At 45.6% G+C, this 23665-nt stretch overlaps 1 protein-coding gene across 1 annotated transcript in view; it reads left to right on the forward strand.

Moving 5' to 3' along the window:
- The window catches only part of ELP1 (elongator acetyltransferase complex subunit 1), a 133138-nt gene extending 117990 nt beyond the window's left edge, over positions 1 to 15148 (forward strand). The window contains exons 32-37 of the mRNA XM_077476258.1: positions 4353 to 4466; positions 6709 to 6820; positions 6907 to 7034; positions 9262 to 9416; positions 13627 to 13705; positions 14854 to 15148. Of these exons, the coding sequence (XP_077332384.1) occupies positions 4353 to 4466; positions 6709 to 6820; positions 6907 to 7034; positions 9262 to 9416; positions 13627 to 13705; positions 14854 to 14921 (656 nt within the window). The 3' untranslated portion in view covers positions 14922 to 15148. The remainder of the gene's footprint in view (positions 1 to 4352; positions 4467 to 6708; positions 6821 to 6906; positions 7035 to 9261; positions 9417 to 13626; positions 13706 to 14853) is intronic.
- The last annotated feature ends 8517 nt before the right edge of the window (positions 15149 to 23665 follow it).

Genomic DNA, 23665 nt, shown 5'->3' on the forward strand with positions numbered 1-23665 from the left:
GCTACTGGCTATGAACTTCCTTATTCTAGTCCGGTCATACGTCATCACGTTCGAATCCGTCGGACTTTGGTGTGATTGTGTGTGGCCAAGTCTGTTCATTCGGAAAGTCAGTCGGACCTCCGCCAAAAGTCAGTCGGACCTAGTCCCTCAAAGTCCGGTCGTGTGTATGCGGCATAAGAGTAGAACAGATTGGGAATGGGTCCCCCCCCCAACCCTGGCCACTCATCACAAATAACCCAGCATTCAGGGAGCTTGGCGATAAGCAATCTAGGGATTTCACACCTTCTCAAACCTGGCTTGCTTATCTCGTCTTATACTGGCCAGTTTTTCATTGATCGTAATCCAGGACACCTTGTGTTTCACCAAGGTAACATTGATTACAGGTGTTTTCCATGCACGTGCTATAGTTATTTTAGCCGCTAGGAGAATGAAAAATATGAGAGATCATAGATGTCTGGGGATCTCCTCAAACAGGTCAGTAAACAACCCCTGTTTTGGCTTCTCTAGGTATATTTTGTCCTGTCACTGAGTAGATCAGGTTGAATGTTCTGATTCAAAAACATCGGACCTTCGGCATACATGATACATATCTCCTTCCTGTCCGTACCCCTGAAAGCAAAGGGGTGAAGTACCGGGTATAGTTTTGCTAGCCTTGTAGGGACAAGGTCCCAACGCGCTAGCACCTTTAAAATTTACCTCTACCAATGATGTGTTTAGTATGCCTTTGTGCACCATGGTTGACCATTTTATCCATACTTCCACTTTCACTATTTCCCCCAGGTCCGATTCCCGACCTGTTTGGTAGGCAGGTTTGTTACCCTGATTATTGAATAGGGTATATAACTCTGTTATCCCTCCCCGTGATTCAGGTCCTCTTAAGCAACGGTTTTCAAAAAGGGTCCTAGTGGTTATATCCACCTGGTCTTTCAACAAGGTTCTCATGAAATGGGTAATTTGGTACAGGCGATAAGTCTCTGTGGGGGGGGGGGGGGGGGGGGGCATTTGTAAGGTTTCCGTAAAATATTCAAGTCTTCTTATCCCTTTATTATCTATAAAGTGAGCAATTCTGTAAAGACCCTTGTTGATCCACCACGTGAATTGGGTGATCTGTTGGCCTGGTCGGAAGTGTGGGACATATTAAGAGGGGGAACGAATGCGCAAAATCAAACTTGCTCAGACGGATAAATTAAAGGATGTGAGAAGCCGACAACATATGTGTTCCCACACACAAATGTATATAAGAGGAATGTGGCGTTAACTAAAATAATACACAAAATCAAGTGACAAAAAATATAAACGCACTGACTGCCAGCCACTAACAGGGATGTGCTATGGCCAGTGTTTTAGTAGATAAACGTGACAAATCTTCAATAACAATGTTGACTAGACTATATAAAATAATTAAAGTGCAAATGGATTTAAAAAATGCAAAAATAGTGCAATATATGATCTGTTAACGTCCGATATTCTTGTGAAGTGCATACAACATAATAAAGTGGAATGTCCAAAAGTGCAATCAAACTCCAATGAGGAGGGAGCAGCTCTCCATGTAATAGTTCATGCAAAAAAAGAAAGAAAGTGCATGTGCAAGGTATTCGATTGGTGTCCATTTCCTCCAATCACTAACACCATCCGTAGTGTGCCACTAATTTCCCCCAGCCTCTCACCTCAAATGGAGACCCCTACGGGTCAAATCGAGCCTTTAGTATGGGATAAAACCGAGATCCCAGCAATCAATCGACTTCCAGCGATCGCCACGATAATACCGGTGTTTGGAAGGCGGCTTCAGGCTCATCAAGTAAGGTGAGATAATATTTGTTGGAAATACTACACGATAGAGCCATCCCTCTTTATTTCATGTTCTCACCTTACTTGATGAGCCTGAAGCCGCCTTCCAAACACCGGTATTATCGTGGCGATCACTGGAAGTCGATTGATTGCTGGGATCTCGGTTTTATTCCATACTAAGGCTCCATTTGACCCGTAGGGGTCTCCATTCGAGGTGAGAGGCTGGGGGAAACCAGTGGCACACTACGGATGGTGTTAGTGACTGGAGGAAGTGGACACCGATCGTATACATTGCACATGCACTTTCTTTTTTTGCATGAACTATTATATGGAGATCTGCTCCCTCCTCATTGGAGTTTGATTGCACTTTATGAGAATATTGGACGTTAACAGATTTATGAAATCCATTTGCACTTTAATTATTTTGTATAGTCTTTATTCAACGTTGTTGTTGAAGATTTGTCACGTTTATGTACTAGCGCAGCACATCCCATTTAGTGGCTGGCAGTCAGTGTGTTTATTTTTTGTCACATACCTATAAGCCCTTGTACACATGGTCGGACATTCTGACAAAATCCGTCAGATTTTGTCCAAAACTGGTGTTGCATACACACGGTCAGACAAAGTTGTCGGAAAATCCGATCGTTCGTAACGTGATGACGTTATTTAGTTACGACAGGACTATGTTCAGGCTAGTAGCCAATAGCTTTTGTCTAGAAATTTGATCGGAGCGTGCGTGGCACTTTGATCGTTTGTAGAGAATTCCGATCGGACAAATTTTTATATCCAGCTCTCAAACTTTGTTGGTCCGACATTCCGATGGAAAAAGTCAGATGAAGCCCACACATGGTCGGATTATCCGACAACGCGGTCCGATCGGACATTTTCCGTCGGAATGTCCGACCGTGTGTACAAGGGCTTATATACATTATTGAAAAGTGGGGCTGCTGGCAGACAGGGGGGATTATAAGGGTGTAACCTGCATGCTGTGTCCCACAGACACTCCCTTTGCAGGGAGCCACATTAGAAGATCCAGTGGAATGGTCGGACTGGCTTGCACCTCTAATTGGACCCAGTCGGGTCTGTATCCTTCAGCAAAAATTTTAGTATAATTGGACCAGTTGTGCCACCCTATATTATTGCAAGAAATGTGGGACTCCCAGCCCACCTTGCCATTTGGACCTGTATAGGGTAGAACAGGCCACCTGGCAACCACCCTTATTCCAGATATATTTATATATTAGGGACTGTAACTGCCGGAAGAAAACAGAAGGAACTGGTATCGAAAGAGATCTAAAATAATATAGTATGATAGGGAGAACCGTCATCTTGACGGCCGCTATTCTACCCAGCCAGGAAAGATCATGGGTTTGCCAGGTCTGCAGGTCACATTCTGTAGCATCAAATAAAGGTCTTTGCCTAGTTTTCAAATACATTCTGTCACTGACAGTCATCTTTACTAACTGAATCTCCACTGTCGACTCTTAAATTTACTTTTTTTGTATTCAGTTTTCTCCTTGTCAGAGCAGGAGTATTAGACTGTAAAACTGTCCAAAAAATTGTCAATAACAAAAGATGCTGTTAGGATTACGTAAATTAAAGCTAATGGCTTTTTTATTGGACAGCTTTACCCCTCTCCAGCAGTCTGGACAGCATCCATTATTAGGCACATGGATGACATATCTGTTCTGACCAGGAGAAAATACAATATAGCACACACACGCCTATCACTAAAAGAAAGGATTTAATGTCCTAACAAACCTAAGAGTGGAGATTGGTTAGACATGGAATGGTTATTGTTATCCTTGCTGCATGTTTCACTAGCCAGGAACCAAGGTTTAGCTGGCTCACAGCTGTATAGCCACATGACCACTTTTACAGTGGAGGCGGTGCAGTAACCCCCCCCCCCCCCCAGCGTGGTTTTCAGGCTCTCCTGCTGTTACTATATTGATGGGCTTCAGGATGGCAGGTGTGAGAAGACTAAGGGCCATCCATTCTTCGATCTCCTCTGCAGTGAGTGAAGCCGGAAGCAACAATGATATCCCCTCTCCCAGTTTAATAGCCGTCATTCCCTCGCTGATACAGTAAGGTAAGCAGCTATTCCAGCATGATCTGTGCTTGAATAGCTGCTGTGAAGGGCAGGGAAGACATTGGTGGACTGATAGACCAGAGCACCCAATTTCAGAACTTGACATATTTGGTATTTACTCAACGCAACACCTTTTATATTTTAACAAACAAATTGGGTATTATATTGTGTGTTTGCACTAAAATTAATTTTATTTTATTTTTCCTGTAAATGTGTGCAAATATTGTGATAAAAAGAAATGCAGCCAATTACCTTTTTTTTTTCTTTTTTTTTTTTCTACAAGGCCACTGCTTACGAAAAACATATATGTTCTAAGGGTTTTTAAGAAATTTTATAGCAAAAAATTCAAATATTTACATGTTGCGGAAAAATGAAACTGTCACTCGGATGGTTATGTTGAAAACTTTAATGATAATGCCTGGATATGATTTTATCTCCTTAACTGTTTATTGAAAAAATCATTCATTATTTTCAGCTCAGAAGAGTCACATGATATTCCTGGACAGCCAGAAAACAACATTCGCTCGACACAAACAGCGCCTGTCTGTTGTACGAGAGCTGAAGGAGAAAGCTCGACAAGGCTTGCTGGGTATTTGATGTGAATTGTTTTGTATATATATTTTCCAGTCTTTTTGGGCCCATTCACACCAGAAACTGCACGTTCTTGCGTTTGCAGTGATATGAATTTGAGGCACATTTGCTGTGCATTTTTTCCCAAGCTTGCATTTCCTTTGAGGTCAGTCCTTTCTTCTTTGGCCTTTTATGTGCACTGTACTGCGTTGCAGTGCATTTTCATGCATTTCTATGCATCTGCAGTGCAGAATAATGCAGCATGCTGTACTTTTTTCCCCCTGCACTGTAATAGTGTGAACTATGCCCATAGGATAACGTGGATTTTGGACTGTCTGTTCAGTTGGAGCACAATCAAAAATGTATCCCACTGCATCTGGTTTGAATAAGCCCTTAAATCTTCAAGAGCACCTTAATAACTCACCTCCTTAGACAACCATACAAATATTAGGTCATTCTCTTCACTGATACTTTTTTCTTTATCATCTGACAAGGGGCACAGAAACACTTTATATACTGCTTACCTTTGTGCTTCACCTACTTGTTTCTATCCCTGTAGCGCATGTCGTTTTATCTCATGATGTGAAATTAAGAATCTCATAACTGCTACCACTGTAGTGTTTTGGCTCTTAAACCATTATTTCAGTGATCAGATCTTGAAGTGATCACCAATTGCCTGGCGGTGTTCATCTTCAGTTCACTTGCAGCGACCCCAAGCAAACTGATTGATTATATTTGCAATTTAAATCTCTGGACATAGCTGCATCAATAAATTCAAGATTGATTAACTTTTTTAACCACTCCACAGTAACACAACCTTAGTACAGCAAGTTGACGCCTTTCAGCCTCAGTTGGCCTTAGTCATTGTTATGACTAAGGCCAACTTGCTGTACTAAGGTTGTGTTACTGTGGAGTAGTTAATAAAGTGAAGATTTTTACGAACAATACACAGAGTTGTGGATCATCTATCTGGACTTTATTGATGCCTTTGTGCGACCGTGGATCATGTACCTATTTTCTCAGGGGATTTTCTGAAGTTATTGGGTTGTAGCACCATCTGTTTCATAAACATATTGGAGTCTTGATGACATAGATCCATTGGCAGAACAGACACACTTGCTTAAAATGAATGAAAAATAAGTCACCCAACTTATAAAAAATGACAGGTTACAGAAACAGCAGGTCTTGTAGTCTCAGGATTACCCATTATTTACTAGGGACTGACTTGCATCTTGCCCTGCAATCCGATGAGTTTCATTGGTCATAACGGCAAAAGCCCCCTGGCCAGGCAGGTTGTGAATGCTACGCATATCAGACTATGCAGCCACTCAGTATTTTGTGACATCCAAATTTAGACTCCAGTAACTCTACTCCACATAGTAAATATAACACTGAGCTAGCTGATTACTTAATTTCTCTGTGGTAAGCATAAATGTTGCTCAGTAAATTCTAATACCAGTTGCAGTCTGAGCCCAATAACTTTATATGAAGATTATATATTAATCTAGCAAGACAACCTATTATCCTTTCAAATCGTAGCTTATGAAGGCAGAGTTTTGTCTCCTGAGGTTCTTGTCTTTGCTGGACAATTGTACAGTAGGTATAACTCTTTAGTACAAGTTTAATTAAATTGGGCTTTCAAATAGACCAAAAACCATCTACCAGCAGAATGCCCTAAACATTTCAAAGACACCGAAGACATTAAGCCCTCATTCACACTGAACACAGCTTTGAAATTGTGAGTTTGTCTGAATTCGCACGATTTCAAAGCCACATTTCAGTCAGACTTCGGGGGCGACTTGAAAGACATTGGTGCATGTTCATGCACTGATGTCTATTGAAATCTCCATAGAAGTTGCCAAAAGTAGTGCAGGAACTATTTTTGGAAATTGGTACGATGCCGCAAAGTCAGCGTTGCACCGATTGGGACTATTGCCGGCAACCTAGGGCTGTCAATCAGCTGGAGATCCCTCATCTGTCACCTTTTTTTTTCTTTTGGTGTCAGGAAATCTTGTCATAAGAGACTATTGCTCATAGCAGAGGAGCGAAGCAGCAGACAGAAATGGCACTTAGTGCTCTTATTGAGTAAAGTACACACTATAGAATGATCTGCTTTGTTCATATTTCATGTATGAGGTTTACGACCACTTTAAGTTCCTCCATTCACAGTATACTATCTTTTATAGGGCATGGTTATGAGATATTATAAGATTAACACATTAGCATCAGTAAAATTGTTTTTCTTTTTCTTCCCTTTCTAGACGATGAGATCCCTGGAGGTCCAGAATCTGATCTGTTTTCCGACACGAGCAGCATCATGACTACAAGTGACATGAGTGGAAAATATTCTCACAGTAATTCCAGAATCTCCTCGTAAGTGGCTTTTTACGATAGGCATAAAGATAGTTTTACACACTGCGAAAGTGTTGTGACTTGAGATTTAATTGTTTCACATGTAGAAGAACTTCAAAAAACCGTCGAAAAGCAGAGCGCAAGAAGCACAGCCTAAAAGAAGGAAGTCCCCTAGAAGATGTAGCTTTAGTAGAGGCACTTGGAGAAATTCTCCGCACAGTGGATAAAATGAAAAGTGAGTGTATATGCAACCATATTTTGTCGTTTGAAATTTCATAGACAGTTCCTTAGGCAGTGGAGGTTGATCCTGAATACAGAAAAGCCCCACAGGCCTCTTTTTTTGTGATTGGCTTTCCTTATCGTAATTCACATTAATGGCTGACCTTCAGTACCTGCCATATGAGAAAAGCTGCAGCATCACACACCTTGTTTCCATGGGCTTTGAATAACATTACTGAAATAATGCTGTTCTTAAAGGATTTTCTACTTTCGTAAAGCCCATTTCTTTAGCGTACATCACAGGACACAGAGCAGGTTATAATCATTGCTATCTGGGTTATGCGCCACCTATAGGTGAATGGACACTGGCAGATCAAACAGGAAGCCCTCCCCTATTCAACCCCTCCTATACAAGAAGTGCCTCAATTTTATCCACCAGTGTCTGTAAGATGGGGGTCACTGATGTGCTACATATGCTCGTGGAGCATACTTGGACATCCAAAACGGTTCTAATGAGAATCATGGACTTCAATCTGATCCATTTGAAAAGCTATCAGCCAAAATGGATGGCACCTGAGCCTCGGCGGATATAACAGAAGAATCTTTGAGGTTTGCCTGTAATGCAGCCTTACAGCACTGGACCTTGTGCATTGTTTGTTCTTTCCAGCAGGGTGCCAGACAGGTCCAGGGAAGTGGACCCCAGTTTAAGGGGGACCGATTCCTTGAAGGTATTTTATAACAGAGCTCGCAGTGATGGGTGTACAGTCCATCCTCTTATTATGAGGAATCCTGTGGCGGGAATGATAGGTTTGCATTTGCAGTCTAGAGGGCGCAGGCTCGTTTGGTGTAGCCTACTCTTGTGCAGTTTAGGCAGAAAGTAGAAGGGCAGCCATTTTTTACGTTTGAAGTGTCAAGTGGGCCGAAGAATCGGCAAGGCTTCTAGAGACGCACAACAGTCTGTGGCTATATGAGGTATGAGTACTACCTATGGGAGAGCTGGGAGACCAGACAGCACAATTATGTACTGTATTGGTGCATAATTTGCATAAAAGTATACTTGTCTAATCTGGGGGGGCTTGTACAACTGTTGGTCAATACACCCCTGCATGGGTATCAGTGCACTTAAAGGAGTTGTGTCTCCAGAGTAGCTTACATTTTATCTGCAGGAGCTTACATTTAGGCTGCACTAAAGCGGCATAGAGGCTGCATTGAGGATGTGTTGGATATGCTTGGCTAGTCCTGAAAAATCTAGTATGGGGCCAAGTGCAGGTGGGCATAAATGATATTATGGCATGTGTACATGTATAATTGCATTAATCTGCATAATGCATATTTGCTTTGAACTGCATAAATGCATAATACCTTTGTACTGCATACATGCATCTGATCTGCATACATGCCTTTTTTACATATGAACTGCATAAATGTGGTTTTTGCATATGAACTGCGTGTTGGTATAGAACTGCGTACATGCATTTGGAACTGCATACATACATGCGTATGTGCATTGAACTGCATATTTACATGCGTATTTGCAGGACATTTGAAGAAATCTTTCAAAATAGGGATGCAGATTGCAGATAAAACCTGACAGAGGCTTGACTCTTCCCTGGTCCATCTAAAGTTTTGGCTGGCACTGGGCTTTAAAGACACTAGGGAGGGGGTCTTGCTGATCAGCTATTTCCAATGAAAGTTTGAAGATCTAAGTGTTGCTTTTGTTTAGAAATGCCTACAGTATGTTAACAGCAGTAATGCCCAGTAGCATATTGTAGGTTTACTGCTAATTCTTTCTCTTCACAAACTGGAAAAACAAAGCATTGTTACCCACTGGAGACAAGGGTAAACTAGAAGGGAGACCAGTTAGACAATACTGCCCTAGACCAGGGTTTCTCAACTAGGGTTTTGCCAGAGGTTACTAGGGGTTCCATAAGCTATTTATTATAATTATAAAAATATATATATTTTTTTTAGCTATCTGTAAGGGGGTAATTCTTAATGACCACAAGTGTAAGGGGCATTCTTCCTACTGACCATCACACTAATGTATCATGTGCTGTCGATATATACATTTTTAGCAGGGGTTCCCTGAGACAGGAAATTTATTTCAACGGTTCCTCTGTGTTGAAAAGGTCGAGTAAGGCTGCCCAAGACACTTTGGCTTGCTGTTTTTACTAAAAGTGATACATGTGTGTTTATTACCTTGGTTGGTGGTGTACCTTATTATAAAACTTGTTTTTCTGCAGCCGAGGTGAACTGTCTTCTGAAAGTGCATGTCCTCTTTGGTTATGATACTGAAGCCAGACATCTTCAAAAAGCATATCATGAATTCCTTCAGTTGATAGAGATCTCAATACCTGAAATCTGGATTCCTAATAGCCAATCAAATGCAGCAACACCGGTAAGTTTCCTGTTTGTGTAGTGTATGGGTTTCTGTAGACCGGAAATAGGTTTTCCCATAACCAATTCTCGGAAAGCTAGTGAATATTCCTTGTCTTGCACATTGTTTTTGCTTGTGAATCCCAAAGAGGTATGACTGTAGTTTGAAGGAGACTTTTTTTTCCTTGGCCAAAGCAATATTTAGCTATCCCATACACCCAAGGCGAAAAGCGTTATAATTCGCTAAATGCCTCAGCATCTGCCCCACCTTTTGCCTTTAGAACCACTTTGAATGATTCACAATGAAAATGACCTCCAACCTTTGTGTGGAAAAGCTGAAGCTTAGCTATAGGCCACTTCAGTGCTCAGCACTTCTATTATAGGAAGCACAGGGGAATGTACAAACATGCCTCACACCTGAAAGTATAAGAATGTTGATGGCACCAGTAATGGATTGAGGCAGTGGGTGACACTATCCAAGAGCAGGAACCTTATCCTGTCTCCTGCAAGGCTTGCTTATTGTTTTTGATTAATATTTCCTAAATGCAGAGTCGCTTTAAAGGGGTTGTAACCCTAAATTAGGGTTTGCTGCCAGCCCCCCTATTTTAAGCTGCCATCCTGCACTTTATAACTTTGTTAGAATCGATGACTCTAAATACCTTTTTGTGACGTATCTTCAGGCCGGTCACGTGACTCCTGGCCGCTCTAATACTCTGATCCAGGGCTCCAGCAGAAGGAGCTGAGCTCTCCCTTTGACGTCAGTCGGGAGTCACATGACCGCCAAACTAGCCACTCAGCCCCTTCCGCTGTAGCCCTGGAACGGAATAGCAGAGTGGCTGGGAGTCACGTGACCAGCCTGAAAATGCAGCACAAAAAGGTATATATAGGCTTTGTTTCTAACAAAGTGCAGGATTGCAGCTTAAGAAGGGGACTGGCAGCGTTTTTTTTTTTTCTTTTTTTAACTGTAGTTACAAACAGCAGAGGGGGCACAGAGACACAGACTCCTGAGCTGGCAGGTGGAGAGGGGGGAGAGAAGAGAGGAGAGACAGCAGATGACTGAGGCACGTAAGCTGACCACGGTGTTAAGACTCAGCAGCTATGATATACCGTTGCCAGTTTACAGTGGGAAGGCAGGATCAGCCAGGTTTTTTTACAGTTTCAAGAGGGGCAGGTTAGACAGCACAAGCACTGTGCCGTTTAACCTGCTATAAGGAAACAGGATCTCCTATATGTTTTGTTATTTATTTTTTCGGGTCAATTGTGTAATTCCATCCTCCTGTTCAAAGAACCACAGACTGTACACGTTCTCATGCGCTGTAATTTTAATGTGGTCACTTAATTGTCTGTTGTTAGTTAGAAGGAGGGGCAGCAACTTTAAGGCTGCATTTGCATGGGCTTTTAGCCATGGTGAATCACAGTGCCAGGAATCTACTGTTCCTGCCACAGTGTTTTTCATGTTTATTTTGCAAATTCTGTTTGAGTTATTATTATTACTAATATGAAACAAAGCCTATTGGGCATACACAGGCTTGAGTAGAACAGGGGTAGGCAACCCCCGGCACACAAAGCCTCTTTTGCTGGCACTGGACTCTCTCTCCATCAGCAGAGCAGGGAAGTGTCAATGAGACACTAATGCATTCCAATTTCAGACTTCCCCACGCCGCACCTGCACTGAGGGGGAGGCACCGTGCTCTCACACATTGTAAAAGAAGGGAAACTGTTTGGTTCTCTAACTTTGCTGTAGCTGTGATTGTCAACTTTTCTGATGGGGAAGAGATTGGGTGCAGTTCTGCTAGAGGGGGGCGATCCCTGTTTCCAGGAGGAGGACAGTGATTGGCCACTGCTAAAGCCAATCACAGTCCTGCTAGCCCTTCTCACCATCTGGAGCAAGATGACTCGCTTGGTTGCCACTACCAATTTCAGAAAGAAGGGATTTCATTGTGATTGAGAACCACAATCAGGTGACAGTTTGTGGAATTACTGTTGAGCTTCTGAGAACTTTGAAATTATTCCTGAACCTTTGCCTCACTTACTGCTTGCCCCGGCACTCTGTGTCCCTTTTAAGCCACAGCCAGTATTCAGAGCGATGAAAATCTCACCCAGCTTTTGCTGCTGTGCAGAAACATTTTCTTAGCTGTGGGGGCCCAACTAAAGATCCTGCACACAGGCCCACTGCTTTCAGAAAATACCCCTGACCTAAGCTTATCATTGCGCATCCATTCCAGATGCTTGTATGTGACATCACATGCTGGGTGCAAGAGGTGGATCAGCAGGATGAGTTTGTCAGGACAGGTAGATATGTCTCATCTCTGCTTCCTTTCCCCACTCTGCATATCACACATCATAGTTGAGAAGAGGGTACAGTGGTAGAATACAGCTGTGGGGCAGATGTGCAGGGAGGTACAGTGGTGGAAGAGATGAGAAGGGGGTTCAGCGAATCAGATGCGTTCCCATAGAGAATAATGTGCTTGTAATTCGCACCGCAATGCCCAGAAAACGCACACATTTTTGCAACACATATGTGAACAAGATACATTAATTTGAATGTATTTTAAAATGTCCTGCGAATTGGCATTCATGCAGCTCCCACCAATGTGGTGCTGACAATCTGCTAAAATTCAAGCCTTGTGTGGCTCGTATTTTAAATTTTTTCTCCCATGTATAGCAAAAGCGACACAAAGGTAAATAATGCAATGGGAACCACCCTAAAATACATACCAGACCCTCAGCCTTATTTTATTGGGTGGAAGGGGGTCTCCATACAGGAAGCTTGTATGGAAATGTTAATCAATTGCATTTTAAACTACTTTTTTTCCCTTTCGTAATTTCCACTTTTGCTATACTAATTTGTTTACATTGGGGGTCGACAAACCTTCGATCGCTGGCTACCTCTCGACCACCGTCAGGTGATAGGTAGACGCTGTTGCCGAGTCCGCCGACTGGGTCCTTGCTCCAGAGCGGCGCATTTGCGCATCGCTCGCCCAATTCCAGGCTGCAGAGGCAGCCCCCGCCCCTTGCATATGTGCGGCTGCGGGGAGGGGAAACCCTCCGGAATAGCTCGGGTGTGTTTGGGTTCTTCTCTGAACACGCACGAGCGCTCCAAGCTCGTCGCCAATGACCCTCCTCACCGATCCAAGGGAAGGTGAGAGAGGCGCCAGGGATCAGGGCCACAGCACCTTCACTTTGCCACTCTGCATATAAAACTTCTTTAAACTCCAGTCTTAATGTCACCCCCAATATTTTACCCTCCCGTCACTACAGCCCTAATAACACCCCCAGTACCATACTCACTCCCTGCCTCTCCAGCCTTACTGACAACCTAGCCTGCCCGATCCCACCCCCAATATCATGCCCTCCTGACATCCCAGCCCTACTAACAGCCCCCCCCATACCATACCGCCTGACACCCCAGCCCTCCTGACCCCCCCCAAATACTATACCCTCCCGACACTCCGGCTTTCCTGCCGACACCTGTACACCGCCCTACATACTACCGGCCCCTGTACACTGCCAAATCAGAGCAGGTTGCCAGGCCTGAAATTAGTCAAAAGTTGCTCCCCAGACAAGAAAAAATTGTGAATGAAAGTGAATTCCAAGTGATATTAATTTTAGTAGATTTTTCATGCAGTCTTTACTTTTTATTGGGGGCTTACAAGTTGGCTAATAAAAAAATTTAAAAAAAAGGGGGGAGGGAGCTGCACCTCTGTGATCTTTGATCTCTTCAATGTTGTCCAAGTAGAGCTCAATCTCTCAAAGTGCATCTCTACCCCTGGTTTACTTGGTAGAGGTCCACCATTTCAAAAGTATCTATATTTTTTTTAGGAATAGTGTTTTTTTAATGTTGAATTAAGTATTATTAAATTCACTGCAAGACAGTTTGCAAAAAGTTTTCTTGCATTTGTACATGCCCCCTGGGGAAGTGCCTAGCACTTTGCCAATTCCTTGTCTATTAGCCTTACAAAATGGGGAAAAAATGGTTTGACAGATTCAGCTCCCATTGACCTCAATGGGGGGCAGATTTGGCATTCAAATGTACAGCCGAACCCAGGCATGTTCGGCTCAGCCCTAGTACTAAAGTATTCCAACCTTTTATAACCCTAATCATAAATGGGAAACGTTCTCCTTTACAGATCTCATGAAGGGGCGAACTGTGTTTTGTGATGGAATACATATATGTATAGTGAAGGCAGCTTCAAACTAAATAATATAACCAATACTTATTTTTATTACAGGTCCTAGGTCCTCATGCAACTGCTAATAGTATAATGACTTCATATCAGCAACAGAAAAACATAAAATCAACAGAACAAGGTAAGATTTTACTTTGTGTTCTTATTAGATCAATTCCTATCTTATCTAAAGAAAAAATGTATAATACCCTTGGACCACTCTTAAAGTGATTGTAAAGTCTTGTTTTTTTTCCTATAAAAAAAAAACAAATATGTTATACTTACCTGCTCTGTTGCAGTGGATTTGCACAGAGCAGCCTGGATCCTCCTCTTCTCATGTCTCTCTTCTGTGATCCTGGCCCCTCCCTTCTCTTCAGTGCCCCCACAGCAAGCAGCTTGCTTTGGGGGCACCCGAGCTAAGTCACAGCTCCCTGTGTCCATTCAGGCATGGAGCCCCGCCCCCTCTCTCGATTGGCCAACTGAATTTGATTGACAGCATCGGCAGAGAATGGCGCCACTGCTTTGTCTTAGCCAACCAGGAGGGTGAATCATGGATGGCTGAGACACTTGTAGACATCGCTGGACAAAGAGGGACATCAGGTAAGTGTTAGGGGGAGCTGCGCACAGAAGGCTTTTTATCTTAATGCATAGAATGCATTAAGATAAAGTTAAAAAAGCCTTCTGACTTTACAACCCCTTTAAGTTCAATGAATTTATAGCCTCATTCTAACATTGAGATTGGCTAAATATTAGGTAACATACTGAAGTACAAGTTGCCACAATGCAGTAATTTGTTTATATGTTTTAGGTGAGAATGCATTTATGGGCAATCTTTCAGACCCCTTTCACACTGGGGCGTTTTTGGGCTAAAAATAGCACCTAAAAAACATCTCCCCTGCAGCCCCAGTGTGAGATTCCAAATGCTTTCACACTGGGGCGGTGCGCTTGCAGGATTTTATAAAAAGTCCTGCAAGCAGCATCTTTGGGGTGGTGCAGGAGCGGTGTATACAACCACTCCTCCATCGGCCCTGCCCATTGAAATGAATGGGCAGCACTGGCAAAGCACTTCCACAGCGGGGCTTTTCGGGCACCATCAACCCTTTTTTCGCCCGCTAGTGCGGGTTAAAAGCTAGCAATCAAAAAGCGCTGCTTTACCACTAATGCGGCTGACAGCCAGGGTGAAAGGGCTCTGAGTGATCATTTTGTCTTTGGCAATAGATTGTCTTTGTTTTTAAAACAAAATTCTCTCTCTTTATCTGATATGTATGTTTTTATCATTCTGTCTTTCAGATTCTGAACTGACTACAGCTCCCAAGCTTTGTAAAACCACACAGTGGAAGCTTGATCTGCTTGATTAAGACTGGCCACCCCTTAAGTCTATGGGGAAAAACAAAGATAATGCAGCTACTTCAGAAGATATACTGACCAAGATGCACCATGCATGACTTTTAGGCAAGACCATATGCAGTCTTGCTAGCCCTAATATTATAACATTTTCCTGGCAAAGCAAAGAATATGGCTACTTCAAGCCCTCTGCAATCTTAATGTTCAGTAGTGAATAAACACAAACAATTCTTATGCTAAATAGACCATAATGTGAGGATTTTTTTTTTTTTGCTTCAACTATGAGTATTTTAGACACATTTGAATCTTGTTGTACGTCACTCTTGAACTGATTAAGCAGAGCTTAAGTCAATATTTGACTTTAGGTTCACTGCGGCAGAAAAAGTAACAACCCTGAAATGCACTAGAACAGGATTTTTGGGTAAACTGGTTATTATTACTTTGACATTTCTTTGGCTACTGCGTAAAGTGGAATTCCAAGGGGACCCCCAGATCCTGGCCTCCCCTCTGTGTGAAATGGTAAGGGGTACAAATATACCCCTACCATTTCACAAAAAAGTGTGAAAATGGTAGAAATGATATGACACTGCTTGGGACAAGTCCTTTAAAAAAAAGAAAAAATGTCCCACAAAGTCTTCCTCCTCCTCTTCTTCTCTTGCTCCACTGACAGACCAAAAAAAAAATGCATCCAACCCGCCGTGACGTTCCCGGGTGAGCCTGCCCCCCTCTGACGCAAGGGGACTTCCCTATGGCTTCCTCTTAGTCAGAGGGGGGTGGGGCCACTCTGTTACGTAAAAGGGTGGCCCTGCCCCCCTCTGATGCCCCAGGCAAGCCATTGGGAAGTCCCCGTGTGCCAGAGGGGGGGGTGGAGTCAACTGGGAACATCATGGTGTGGCCCCACCCTCAGTTATAAAAGAACTGTCAAAGCGAAGACGAGCCATACGGCGGGTGCCTCCCGTGGAGGTGGGTCGGTTGCGTTATTTTTTTTTCTCTTATATTCACCGACCGACACAGCTCCTCTCTGTAACTAAATGGGTTGTCGGCCCGATCACTGGAGATAACTAGGCAAGTTGTAATACAACTCTTCAGAACTTTTAGTTCCGCCCAGGGGGCGGTCCCTAGGCTACAACCCCACAGCCTGCTCTAGCAGAACTTTTTCTTGCCTAGTGAGGAGATAAGACTTAGGAACCCTGCGGGCCCATAGGTCCGTGTTTTTTGGTGCAGAAGCTTGGCTTGTTGCGCAAGATGAATGATCCTGTAATCTTCTATCAACAGCCGGCTGGGCGACAGGCTGGTTCACTTATCCTTGTAGTCTCCCCAGTCCGGCCATCGAGCGTGTGCAGGTCGCAGCTACGGCTCGGCAGGCCATGACATACCTCGGCTCCAGAGGTGGTCTGTGAGCTTTATGCTCCGGGGCGTACATATGACCGTGCTGCTGATGTCTGCGTCACAGTATGCCGAGGCCAGTAGTCTTCCCTGTACTGATCAGGCGCTGACTACCGTGGAATGTCTCCCAGCTTCAGGACTGGTAAGTACAGCTCTCCCTGCCTGTCAGGGTGGAGCAGCCGGGCATTCCCTGGGAGGTCGATTCGGGGGCCCCCCTCACTTCTCTCCTCTGTCCCTGACTCCCTCCTTTCCCCCCCCCCTCACGGGAGGGCTGTACATGTGCTGAGCGGTGCGCGTGTGCCTGGGCTCTCACCTGGGGCTTTTTAGCTGTACTGGGTGCCTGGGTCCAGCAGCTTATCCCGCTAGATGCCTGTGTAGTCATGCCCCTGTGTGGGTGCAGTGCTGTGCCTGCCACATGTTCTCTCTAGTCCCCCATAGCACTGTTCAGCAGCCATTTTAAGTATGGGCAAGGGTCAGACTGGGTTCTGGCGGCCATTTTCCTGGTGAATCTATTGAGAACACCGGCTGCCATTTCTTGTAGCCGGACCACGTTTTTGTGCTCTAGCAGCTGCCCCTGTGCCCTCTGTTTCCTGTTTGGTCATCACAGAGCGCTGGGGAGGTTATCCTGTGTTCTGAACACGTGTGTTTGATCGCCCACAGATCGTTCACGGATCATGCGACCGGCAGGCCACCGACACAGTTTTTTGCTATCTCTGGATCTGGGAGCGCTGGGGATCATCAGGCATTGCGGTAATACAGCGCGGAACAGCCCAGGGTGGTGAGTCCAGCGGGTTAGAGCCCCTCAGCCAGCAGCAGCAGGAGGGTGGGACTGTCACTGTCCTAAGTCCCCTATGGGTGGCAGACAGGGTAGGGTCAGCATGGCTTCAGAAACTGGTGTTTCTTCCCCCGAAATCCAGGCAATTGCAACCAGATCACCTGCGGACTGTGCGGTCCATATGGACACCCTTACGCGGTCCTCAATTCGTTCGTTGCCAAGATAGAGGCGGTGCATGGGAAGAAAGGTGCTAAAAAGCTGCCCCTGCCCCCCCCTGTCCTCTGGGGAGAGCCCTGACGCAGACTTGGGTCCTGCTGAGGCCAGTGACCCCTGCTCTGTCTTGTCAGATGACGCTGACCAGGACAGTGAGGATGAGCCCCCGTCCGGGTCCGTGCGCGACAAAGCACTAGTTGGAGCACTTATTACAGCTGTGTGTGATACCCTGAAGATTCAGGAGCCAGCGGATCCCTCTGCTGATGTACCGGTCCCTTTTGGGTCCCGCAAGCCAGCACATTCACCTAAGGTGTTCCCGTATCGGACTTATTTTGACAAGCTCATTTACAAGGAATGGGGTCGCCCGCAACGGACCTTTTCAGTCCCCAAATACATGGTGGTGCGTTACCCCTTTGAGGAAAGCCTTCTCAAGAAATGGTCGGCTCCTCCGGTCGTGGACCCCCCCCCCCGTATCCAGGTTAAATAAAGTAACCACGATCCCGGTTGAGGGGACTCCTGCATTAAAGGATCCCACAGATAGGAAGGCCTAGGCGGTCTCTTGTTCCTTGTTTACGGTTGTGGGGTCAGCCGTGCGACCTGTACTGGCATCCGCACTGGTGTCGCAGACACTGAGTGGGCAAAAGTTTGGCACCACGAATTGGGAGAGCAACAGGCCTCCCCTGTCTACGTGGAACTAGCAGACCAACTAGTGCAGGGCCTTAAGTACGTTTGTGACGTGGTCCTGGATACTCCCCCTCTGTTATACAGGGCTTCAGTGTCAGCTGAGGTGCCTGATTTGGTTAAAATGCTGGTCTGCTGACCAGGCATCCAAAAAAGCCCTGACGGATCTTCCCTTCCTTGGCGACCGGCTCTTTGGAGCCTTGTTAGATGACATTATTAAAAATGCCACTAGTGGTAAGAGTACTCTACTCCCACAGGTCAGGAAGGCTAAGGAGCCACGCCGCAGGCAAGGACCCTCTTTTTCCGCTCACAATCGGCTTTTTCGTCCGCCCGGTGCTTCGACAAAATGTCCCCAGCCCGAAGGGACGCCCACGGACAGTCAAAAACGTCCCTGTAACCGCAAGCCTGCGAAAAAAAGTTCTACCGCATGAAGGTTTGCCTCCACCCACGTCTCGGGTGGGGGGTCGCCTTCAGGAGTTTGCAGCCCGGTGGTCCTCCTGCTTATCCGACCAATGGGGCTGTGATTTGATTTCCACAGGCTACAAGACAGTTTCTCTCTTGGCCGCCAGATTCTTTCCCTCCAGCATACTCGTGTCCCCGGTTCGCCGGGAGGCCCTGTTGGGGGGCGGTAAGGGACTTGCTGAATCGAAGGGTGATGGTACCAGTTCCGGAATCTACTCAAATCTGTTTGTGGTTCCCAAGAAGGAAGGGGTACATCCGATCTTGGACTTAAAAGCCCTCAATCACTTTATAAAAGTGCAGAGGTTCAGAATGGAATCCGTTCACTCAGTAGTCACTGCACTCCATCAAGGGGATTCCCTGGTGTCTTTGTACATCCAGGATGCGTAGCTGCATATACCCATATGCCTTCGGCATCAAAAGTTTCTGCGTTTGGCAATCAGGGAAGCCCATTACTAATTTGTGGCTCTTCCTTTTGGTCTCTCTTTACCAAGGTACTGGCTCCAGTATTAGCGCTGCTGAGACAACGTGGGATTGCGGTCGTGGGCTACCTGGACGATCTCCTCCCGAGAGCATCTTCCGCCTCAGAATTAGAGGAGGATGTGGTGATCACCATGCAGACCCTGCAAGAATTTAGGTGGCTGTTGAACCTAAAGAAGTCGGTAATTGTGCCGACCCAGCATCTGGAGTACCTAGGTTTACTGTTGGACTCCAGGGAAGCGAGTTTTTCTCCCTTCAGACAAATTGCAGACTCTCAGGTCCGTGGTAAAACTGCTGATGCACCGCAAGTGGTCGTCGCTCCGGTTTTGCATGCGAGTACTGGGACTCATGGTAGCCTCCTTTGAAGCAGTACCCTTCGCCCAGTTCCACACCAGAGTACTACAGAAGGAAATCTTGTTGAAATGGGACAAATCTCATTTGTGAGCCAGCCAGTCAGGGACTCTCTGATCTGGTGGTTGACGTCCCCGGTGATTCAGTCCGGAAAATTGCTCCTTCCTCTGAAATGGACGGTGATCACTACGGACGCCAGTCTATCCGGCTTGGGTGGAGTGATGGGGATTCAGTCGGCTCAGGGCCTCTGGTCGACGAAAGAATTCGAGTTGCCGATCAATCTGCTCGAATTGAGAGCGATCAGGCTGTGCCTCCACACATGGCCGGTGTCTTCAAGGGCGTCCGATCAGGATACAGTCAGACAGTGCCACAGCGGTGGCCTACATAAATCACCAAGGGGTAACAAGAAGCTCAGCCGCTGCTCGGGAGGTCGCTCACATACTTCGGTGGGCAGAGCGACACGTACCGGACCTGTCGGCCATTTACATCCCGGGGTGGAAAATTAGCAGGCGGACTATCTGAGCCGCCAGATGCTGGACCCAGGAGAAATGGGCATTGCATCTGAAGATATTTAGGCTGCTATGCCTAAAGTTGGGCACACCAGATGTGGATCTATTGGCCTCCCGTCTCAATCGGAAGGTGCCAAGACTCGTGTCCAGGACAAGAGATCCGTGGGCAGACGCGCTGGTGGCTCCGCAGGATCAGTACCAGCTGATCTAAGCCTTTCCTCCACTGAAACTGTTGCTACATCTGCTTCGCAGAGTGGAAGCCGAGGGGATTCCAGTAATCCTGGTTGCCCCAGATTGGCCTCAGCGGCCCTGGTGCATCTGGTGGCAGCTGCTCCCTGGCGACTGCCGTTGCGAGAGGACCTCCTATCTCAAGGTCCAATCTTTCATCCTGCTTTACCATCGCTGGCTTTAACGGCATGGCTATTGAGAGCCAGGTGTTGAGGAACCGGGGTCTTTTGGACTTTGTGATTCCAACTATGTTGAGGGCATGGAAATCTTCTCGGAAGATATACCATCGTACCTGGAAGGCCTACATCTCCATGTGTGAGGAGAAAGGGTGGCATCCGCGTTCCTTTTCCATAGCAAGGATCCTGCTGTTTCTCCAGCAAGGAGTAGACTAGAGATTGGCATTGAGCACCATCAAGGGGCAAATCTCAACCTTGGCTGTCTTTTTTTCAACCACCCTTGGCATCACACTCCTTAGTGGGTACCTTCATTCAGAGGGTACGACATGTTGTCCCTCCGGTGTGCCCACCGTTACCCCCATGGGATTTGAACCTGGTGTTGTCGGTGCTTCAAAAACCGCCATTTGAAAATATCAGGGAGATTCCCCTGTTGACTCTTTCCCAGAAAGTGGTCTTTCTAGTGGCCATCACATCAGCCAGGAGGGTTTTGGAATTGCCAGCCTTGTGTTGCAAGTCGCCTTATCTGGTCATCCACAGGGATAAGGTGGTGTTGCGTCTGCAACCATCTTTTCTACCGAAGGTGGTCTTGGCTTTTCATATCAATGAGGACATTGTATTACCATCATTGTGTCCTAAGCCGAAGCACCCAAAAGAGGTGGCCCTTCACACTCTCGATGTGGTTAGGGATCTGAAGGTGTATTTCTGCCATGGCTCCCTTTTGGAAGTCAGACTCACTGTTTGTTTCGGTGGCTGGTTCAAAGAAGGGTATGGCCGTCTCGTCTGCCACCATTTCCAGGTGGATCAGACAGATTGTAGTACAAGCCTACGCCTTGAAGGGGCAGGTGCCCCCTTTCCAGTCACGGCCCACTCTACAAGGGCAATTGGAACGTCTTGGGCCTTCCGACACCAAGTGTCAGTCGCTCAGGCGTGTAAGGCGGCGACTTGGTCGTCTGTCCATACGTTTATCAAGTTCTACAAGGTAGACGTCAGTGCATCGGCTGATGCATGTTTTGCCGGCAAAATTTTGCAGGTGGCCGTGTAGTTGCAATTCCATATGCAATAATATTTTTTCCTGGTTTTTCGATAAAAACGCAGTACTGTTATGTTAATGCACTGTTGCATTACTTCCACAAATGGTTGCGGTCTTGGGGATCACTCCTGTTGAGGATACCTGGTTATGTGGTGGTATTTTTCCACACACTGAAGTTCTTTTGCCGTTTTTCCCACCCCTTGTTTGGCACTGCTTGGGGACGTCTCATTTTGTTAGAGAGGAGCTGTGTCGGTCGGTGAATATAAGAGAAAATAGGATTTTTGTACTCACCGTAAAATCCTTTTCTCTGTAATTCACCGACCGACACAGCACCTGCCCCTCCTTTTTCTCCTTATGTTATACTGCTTGTTGACATACTGAGTTCTGCTAGAGCAGGCTGTGGGGTTGTAGCGGAACTAAAAGTTCTGAAGTGTTGTATTGCAACTTGCCTAGTTATCTCCAGTGATAGGGCTGACAACCCATTTTGTTGCAGAGAGGAGCTGTGTCGGTGAATTACAGAGAAAAGGATTTTACGGTGGAGCAAGAGGCTACCCCAAAGCACCCTCCCCATGTTGAGGGCATATGGCCTGGTATGGTTGGGGGGGGTGCTCTCTCATCCCCCCTCTTTTCCTGCGGCCTGCCAGGTTGCATGCTCTGATAAGGGTCTGGTATGGATTTTTGGGGGGACTCCATGACATTTTTTTTTATTTTGGCGTGGGATTCCCCTTAAAATCCATACCATGGAGGGTCTGAAGGGCCTGGTATGGATTTTGAGGGGGACCCTCATGCCATTTTTTTTTGGCTCGGAGTTCCCCTTAATATCTATACCAGACCTGAAGGGCCTGATAATGGACTGTGGGGGAATCTCATGCTATTTTTTTTTTTTTTTTTTTTTTTTTTTAAAGCAGGCCCAAGATTTGGCCAGCATATCAGAAGCATTGGGATTACAGTTGACGCTATGAAAGATTCTATTCTCCAGGCCTCATGGCTCATGCTAGGGCTGGTACATGTGCGTAGAATCCTATGAATTTTAATGGGAAAGTTCCCTTTTTTCCAGTTGAGAAGTTTTTCTCTCTTAAATATGCTTCTTCTCCAGTACCAGGGGCAGTACTGTCCTAGGGAAATGGTCCAAATCAGAGAGGACCTTGCCTATCGATATTCTAGAGTTTCGGGCAATATGCCCTAGACACTCAGACTACAGAATTGTCCCGTCAGGATCCAATCCGACTATGCCACAGCAGTGACCTATATCATTTCACCAAGGGGGCGCGAGAAGTCATGCAGCCCAGAGAGAGGTGAATCATATTCCATCTTGGGCAGAAAACAAAATTTCTTGCTCATCCAGAAATTTTCATTCCAGGAATAGAGAATTGGCAGGCAGACTACTTGAGTTTCAACAATTGTTTCTGGGAGATTGATCCCTTCACCCAGGCATCTTTCTGTCAATATGTCGAAGAGGGGGAGTTCCAGACGTGGATCTGTTTGCGCCCAGGTTCAACAACAAGATTGACAACTGTGTCAAGGACAATGGATCCAATGGCATACGGAACAAATGCCTTTGTTTTTCCGTGGGATAAAATTTTCTTCATTAATCTATGCGTTCCCTCCTGTTTTGCTGCTTCCGCGTCTTCTCGCAGGCTCAAACAAGAAGGGAAGGAGGTGATTCTTGTGGCCCAGGAGATCTTGGTTTGCCGAGATCATAAAGATGGCAGTAGGGGACCCTTCCGCTATGGCCAGACCTTCTCTTGCAAGGTCCGGTATTCCATCCTACCTACAAATGCTAAATTTAGCGGTTTGACAATTGAAATCCCCACATTCTGGATTATCGTGGGCTGTTGGCTTCAGTCGTTTCTACTTTTGGTTAATGCTAGGAAGCCAGCCCCTAGAGTCATATTCTATAGAATTTGGAAGGCATATATCTCCTGGTGTGAATCCAGGGGTTGGCACCCCAGGTAATATGTCATAGGTAGGATCCTTGTATTCCTATTAAAGGCCAGGTGTTGGCCTTACCTTTTTTTTTTTTTTTCTACGACCACTTGCTTCACACTCTCTCTGGTTCATAACTTTTATTCAGGGGTAATGTGGATTAATCCTCCAGTTAGGTCGCTCCTGAACCCTTGGCACTTAAATTAGTCCTGTTGGCTTTACAGAAGCAGCCTTTTTTGAGTCAATACAAGATATTGTCTTGGTCCTCTTGATGAGGAAAAATAATTTTCCTTTTTGCCATATCTTCTGCAGGAAGAGTATCAGAGTTTGCTGCTCTTTCTTCTGAAGAGCCATATAGGTTTATTCATAAGGATAAGGTTGCATTGCGTCCTCATCCTGTATTCCTACCGAATATAGTATTGGTTTTTCATTTAAACCAGGATATTGTTCTGCATTAATTTTTTCCAGAACCTCGTTCTAGGGAAGAAGGTCACTACATTCTCTTAATGTGGTGAGAGCGGTCAGGGTTTATTTGACAGTGATC

This window comes from Lithobates pipiens, unplaced genomic scaffold, assembly GCF_037356315.1.
Source record: "Lithobates pipiens isolate NorthernLeopardFrog02 unplaced genomic scaffold, aLitPip1_a1.2 Scaffold_13, whole genome shotgun sequence".
NCBI classification, from domain to species: domain Eukaryota; kingdom Metazoa; phylum Chordata; class Amphibia; order Anura; family Ranidae; genus Lithobates; species Lithobates pipiens.